Source organism: Ceratotherium simum, chromosome 15 (genome assembly GCF_057802395.1).
Source record: "Ceratotherium simum simum isolate JZ-2026a chromosome 15, ASM5780239v1, whole genome shotgun sequence".
NCBI lineage: Eukaryota > Metazoa > Chordata > Mammalia > Perissodactyla > Rhinocerotidae > Ceratotherium > Ceratotherium simum.
In genome coordinates this window covers 26933726-26940578 of record NC_141914.1, presented here as the reverse complement: position 1 = coordinate 26940578, position 6853 = coordinate 26933726, and the positions used below count along the sequence as shown (strand labels likewise).

The 6853-nt window shown below is 39.7% G+C and overlaps 1 protein-coding gene across 12 annotated transcripts in view; it reads left to right on the top strand.

Annotated features, from left to right (window-relative positions):
• The first annotated feature begins 3445 nt into the window (after window positions 1–3445).
• The window catches only part of LRCH3 (leucine rich repeats and calponin homology domain containing 3), a 104215-nt gene continuing 100807 nt past the window's right edge, over window positions 3446–6853 (top strand). For all 12 annotated transcript variants that reach the window (XM_087439745.1, XM_004424516.3, XM_087439748.1 and 9 more), the window contains exon 1: window positions 3446–3740. In XM_087439745.1, the coding sequence (XP_087295871.1) occupies window positions 3479–3740 (262 nt within the window). In that variant the 5' untranslated portion in view covers window positions 3446–3478. The remainder of the gene's footprint in view (window positions 3741–6853) is intronic.

Sequence of the window (6853 nt, the reverse complement as noted above, 5' to 3'; positions counted from 1 at the left end):
GTCCGCGCTCAGGAGCTGAACCCCGGTGGCCAAAGTGGAGCACACCAAATTTAACCACGAGGCCATGGGTCCAGCCCGATTTTTTCATTTCTGATCAGTATACCTTTGAACTTGCATCAGAATTATATGATTGTTTTTTGCCACTGTGAAAAAAAATGAAGCATGTGATTTAAGCTTCCCTTTCAAGAGAGTTCTTTTTGCGTAGATCATTTTGGAGTTAGTCCTTTTTATAAAATGACACCAATAAACCCCAAGCATTTACAACACCAATTCAGTACTGTTGTGGACCGTTAACAGAGATTTAAAGATTTGTTTATAAATCGTTGACTTCTGATGTCTCTCTTTCCCCTGCCATTACAGTTTACTTTCTATCTGAAACCTATTCAACAAAAAGCTTGATAAAACTAGGAAATGTGATAACCATTCTGGAACTGAATTCCTTGTTCTAAGTGTATTTAGATGAGGTTTACTGATGTTTAAAGATGAATAGGAAACTATTTCCCTAGTGTGTATGTGTTTAATTTCTACTTCCATTTCCATTTTCCTCTAATAAAAGAAAATCACATTGTCTAAATTTTAAAGTTTTAAAAAGTCAATTATTAGTGCTTCTTATTAAAGAAGTTAGAAAAGGGAAGGATCAGACATTTATTGAATATATTCAACAAGTCAGTTTCTGTGCTTTACATTTGAAGAGAATGGGATTGGCCAAGATTTTAATCTTAACTGCTTTGAGTTTATAGAAGTGGAGATTTAAGGAGTGACCATAATATATTTCTGGTGAGTAGAAGGGGGCAGGGGAGGACTTTATTTCTGCGTGATGTAGTGAGATGCAGAGATGGAGAGAGCTATTGAGATTTCAGTGCAACTTTTGCCCCTAGTATTCAATGAGTTAACTCTCAGCTTGTAAAATAAACAGGAAGAAGCAGGGAAGTTGTCTATATCAATTCTTAACAGTCGATAACTCCCACTGCCTGTTTTTTTAGCTGCTTCCAGTCAACAGAGCAGTAGTGGAATAAGTTATAGATCCCTGTAGCCCTTTTGCTCACAGCCTTTTTGCAACTGTTTATCATCATTTCTTTTATTCATCTCTAGGCTCTGGTGAACTCACAATGACTCCATTTCCTATATCATTCTCACAAGATGATCTTATCACTTGCTTTATGGAGAAGATTGAGGGAGTAGGATGAGAATTCTCTCATTCTACCTTTACTTTTTAGATGAAACCTCAAATCCTTAGAAGTCTCAGAATTAGCTCTATTCTGAGCTATTTTTTCTTTCAGCCTTTTCTTTACCTAAGAGTTGTTTTCATATAATGGTATATATAGCATCTTCATTTTCCCCCGTATCCATGGGCCTTTCTTTTGGCCTTCAGATATCTACAGACTTATGTACCCTGTTCTCAAAAATTGTTATTCTTTTTTCTGTCCTCCCAGCCTTCTCTCCTGTTAGTATGATAACCGATTGTCTGTCTCTGCTGCTTTCCACTCATCCTTTACTATTTTTTAACTCCTGTTAATATACTCAGCCCTGGGATATGGACGGTAATTATAGAGTTTAACATATTAAGGACCTTAAAATCTAGTTGAGTAGACAAAGTAACATCAATCTAGAAACTTGGTCAGAATTTAGAGACCAGGATTGGCATGGTATGTTGTAATTATGATGAGATGTACAGATAGATAGGAAGAATGAGGCCATATTACAAAGAACTTGTCAGAAGAATTTAGTGTAAATGTGGAAGGTAATAGGTAATCAAATATAGATGACATAATGGTGCATTTTAGAAAGATCTGGCAACTATTTCTATAGCATTGTAGAGTTAATATGGAATATATGATTATGCTGTTAGTCATTGTAGTTGACATATCTCTAAAAGATATAAAATGAGGCCCTGCTCTTAAATAGCTTAAAATCTTTCTAAGAATAATAAAATTTTAGGAGACCAGAGTAAAGGAAACCAATTCATGCATTGGATGAATGTTATTTGCCAAGGATGACAAATACATCACTTGCCATTGCTGTGACCCATGCTCATATAACAGACATTGATAATTGATCCTGGAACTTGTTGCTGAAGAAACTAGAATGTGGTATTAAGAATTCATAGAACAACTCTCTGAGCAGCTGTTACTAACAAGCTTTGGCACTGAGATTAAAATTTTTTATAATCTCTTTCGTTTAGGAGTTGGGGGAAGTGCTAGTCAAGGTTTCATTGAAGAGCTAGGTGGGATCAGCTGGGGTGATAGGTAGGATCTCTCCAACCTTATTTTCTCTTGCTGTCTGACGAACTTTTTGGCCTGTAGTCTTAATGTTCTCCACATGTACCAGTATAAATCATACCTGCTGTGTTCATGCTGATCCTCCTCCCAATCTGGAGTATTGCTTTCACCTTCCAGCCAATTCCACTTCATAATCCTTCAGATTTTATTCAAAACCTCATTCATCCCTGATATTGATTCCTTTTTCTGAACTGTGATAATCCCCACCTCCCCTTTGCTGTCGTCTTATTCTCTAATTGGTGTATTTGTTTGGATTCCATAATTAGATTATAATCTCCTAGGGAAAGGGTTGTATCTGACAGCCTCTTCTGTTTCTCACAGTAAATACTAGTTGGTTGATTGTAGGAGAAATTTACATCATGTAGCAGGAATGGCTTAAATGTGTAACAAAAATATGCTGAAGACTGGTTGCAATATGTGAGGTATAATTGGTTTAAAATGTGATATTTTCTACTTTTTCAGTAATGGTTTCATTTTTTACCATTTCTTTGGTCTACCCTTAATTCCCACATTTAGATTATGGTCAGATCATTTTCCTCAATTTTGGTAGCAGACCAAAATTTTAGACTTTAATGCCGTTCATCCTGCTTTGCTCAACAATAAAATCTTGCCTAAAGGACGAGTACTATTTAATAAAGGGAGGGAGGGCCTAAAATATTCATATAACCCTTTCAATGAGAATTATGGAGTTTGGGAGCCAGGTTAGCACTTACATTTCCCTCAGGCAATAATAGTTAATAAATCCACAACTCTCCATTTAGATCATTTGGTTTATGGAATGACAGAAGTTGGTAAATGTTTTAGGTCGTATCCCAGGGTCCCTTCCTCTCGTTGCCCAAGTTTCCGGCAGCAACCGTGTTAAGGGGCCTTAATTTAATGCTTAATCGAATCCTCCAGTACTGAGGGAGAAAAGCAGAGAAGTTTTGGTGAGGAGCGTTATCTGAAAGATATTTTTGTAGAGGCGTTTGAGAAATGCTGGTCACCTGGAGTAGGGGGCTGCACCATATTTGTAAGTTCCGTTTTAATTTCCCTTGAAAATCACGATGTGGGCGGAGGCAAGCGCCTGGATGTGTGGAGGGGCACCGCAGCCCTCCCCATCAAGGGAACCGTCGTGGTCTGGATGCCCCTTTCCCCGCCCACCCATCAGTTCTGGCCGCGCATGCGCTGAGCCAGCGGGCCGGAGAGTTGTCGGCTGGGAAATGGCGGCCGCGGGCTTGGTCGCTGTGACCACGGCTGCAGAGTACTCTGGCCCAGTAGCGTCGGGAGGTAACCTCTCCGGTGTTAACTGCGGCCCAAGCTCCGGGGCAGGCGCTGGTCCTGGCCCGGGCTCATGGAGTCGCTCCCTCGATCGAGCGCTGGAGGAGGCGGCGGTAACCGGGGTGCTGAGCCTGAGCGGCCGGAAACTGAGGGAGTTTCCCCGGGGAGCGGCCAACCACGACCTGACGGACACCACTCGGGCGGGTGAGCGGGGCGGGGGGCATCCCTGCCGACGGGAGGCCCGGGGCGGGGCGGGAGGCCGCCCCAGCCGGTGGGGGGACTGGGAGTATTTAGAGCAACTGGTCCCACAGCTTCTGGTCGGGGCTCGGGTAAGGGGGAGAAGCCGACTGCCCCAACCCGCCCAGCCCCCCGGGCCTGCGGGCCAGACCCCAGACCCAGACCCCGGGCCTGGCGAGGCGGCGGACAGCGGCGTCTCTCGGGAAGAGGACCGTAGGGGGTTGATGGGTGGTGGTGTGCTCGCCTAGAAAATTAACTTCTGCCGCTGCCGAGGTAGTGCCTTGCCCCGCCCCGGTGCCTGCAGGCCCTTTCGGATTTGGGATGCCAAGTTGACTTGGCTAAGATTTGGGCTTGTAGCGCGCTCTTCTTAATGGATCAGAGTAGCATTGGTCGCCGCGTTGTCAGGAAAGCATCGATCTCGGCGCTGGCGTTTTTCCGAAAGAGTTGTTTTTAGTGTGAACCCAATCGCTGTAACTTTTCCTTCTCCACTTTCATGTAGTTGACTTACCAAATGTACTTGTAAAAATAACTAGAGCCCACCTTCAGACTCCCATTGCTTTCCTCTCTCCTCATGCCCCTCAAAAAAAGTTGAAGGAAGAAAACCATCTGAAAAAGATACATAGATTGCCTACCATATCTGTATTTAATGCTTTTTAAAAACAAACATTACTTTGCTTTATACATGTTTTTAAACACAGGAAAGATAATAAAGAATTAGGTATTATTTGGTTTTCTTAGTTGTAGAGAACAGTGTCTGGTGACTGAAGTGTTCAACATAATATGTTTTTCTTGTGTTTAAAATATAGCTTCCTCAGGGAGTAGATTAAAAACTGAGGCTATTCATGTTTTACACAAACACAAAGAAGGAAGAAAGTCCCTTATGCGGGTTTGTACAGTATGATGTGGTTAAATATTTTATTTTCATATAGTGTTTTTGCAACCAAAGAATGTACTTTGTGTCTTATATTTATTCCATTTTATTTACTTTATCTTAAAATCTTTGATAACACCTTTCCTATGTTTGTGCACTCATTAAAGACTGATGAGTATTACATATGATTCACTCATGTTAGAAAAATAAACAGAACTGTTAAACCAGTTCAAGAAACTATTCTTTCCAAAGAAACTTTTGCTCTAGTGTAAAATAGGAGAAATTAAATGCCTACTTATTTAATCTCTTTTTGGACATAGTTGTACTGAATATAGTTTGTATTTTTTAGTGAATGATAAAATTAAACTTTCTTGCTAAGGTAAATTTGAACAGCCACTTGCCTTTTGCATATGTTCTCATAGATGACATCTAAAATTGTCATCATATCCCAAATTTCCTGCTTCTCTTATGGCATATGGTTGTTCAGGAGTTGGATGGCATAGTGATTCTATATCAGTGTGAGTCATTTCAGTATTACTATATTAAGCCTGAAGCTAAAGAATAGTTGATTACAAGAGTTTAACTAGCTCCTTATCATACCTGCTTTTAAATAGTTCTAGGACCAACATGTTTTGCCTTTAAGAAATATTTTATTAACTAACAAAGAAAACCCAAGGGCATTTGTGAAGAATAAGTAATCCCAGTGAATTTTTCTCTTACTGTGCTCTGAATTTTTAATTTGTTATTATCTATGCTTATTTTATTACTTTCATAGTTTCTTTATAAACCAAATTTTTTGTTGGTTGACATGTTATCTGGTCAAAAAGTGTAAAAAAGAAAAAAGATTACAAGGTATTTCATAGCTTACTAGACTAGATTCATTTCTAACATTTTAGAAATATTACTTATTTAGTATGAGAAATCTTTGGCAGACCTTGGTAACTAAGAAATCTTTGGCAGACCTTGGTAAATACAAAAACACTGAATTATTCTAAACAGATAATTTGATACAGATAACATCATTTATTGAGTATTCACTGTTTCCTATTCATTGTTAGGTGTTTTAAAGTACCTTGTTGCCTTGTTAAATTGCCTTGTTAAATGCTCACAACAACTAATGGATTAAATATTATCCCACTTTACATATGAGGAATCACTCAGAATTTACAGTTGAGGAATCACTGAGAAAGACGTATAACTAGTATTAGTGGTAGACTTTCAGCTCAGGTCCATCTACCTCTTTTCTCTCCACTATATCACACAGCCTCCCTATGTACAGATACATGTTACTGTTCCTGTTTACGGATAGTACAGCCAAGGTTTGGAGGGATTAATTTGCACAAAGACCTGTAGTTAAAGGCCGGGAAAGGTGGTATTAGCCAGGATTTGAGCCTAGTTTGAGGTAACTCCAAAACCGTAGTCTACCTGTTACACCAGGTACTTTGATGAATTCAGACCCAACTTATATTAGCTAAAATGTTTTGTTTAGATCCTATAGAAAATTTAAAGCCAAGAAAATTATTTGAATGCTATGTATATCAAAATTGCCACACAGTCTGTTCTTTGATAATGTATGGAATGTATCTAGTAGAGCTGCTGTCCTTCAAGAGTTTACATTCTAAGAAACAGCATATATTATCCATACCACTTATAATTTGACATGATTAGAATTCATTAGGAACGTTTTCTTGAAGTTTTTCCCTCCTGTTTGTTTAAAAAGGTAAAGGGAAATATTTGTTTGGGAATGGGTGACTTGATCCAGTAGACAAGGAAAATCTTAGAAGAAATCACAGAAGACCTCTTGGGGCAGAAAGGATGTAGCTTGGATTTGGGTAAGCAGAAGTGAGAAGGAAAGCCACTCCAGGCGGTGGCTGTATGCAAATGGTGGCTATATGTATCCCCTCCAGGTGGATAGTATACACAAAGTCTTAGAGTATAGGGCACGTCATTAATTTTGCCAGTCATACATTCACCTTTCATCTGATAACAATACTTCAGTTTTCCTAGGGAGTCACCCTTTTCAGTTACATGGATCCCACCCCAACACAAGGGTGTGCACATGACTCAGGCCTAACCAATCAGTGTAGTCCATCCCTCTGGCCACAGTGATTGTCAGAGATGGGCACATTTTCCAGTCAGCAAATATGAGTGTTAATTCTGAATTTTTTTTTTTTTTTGTGAGGAAGATCAGCCCTGAGCTAACATCCGT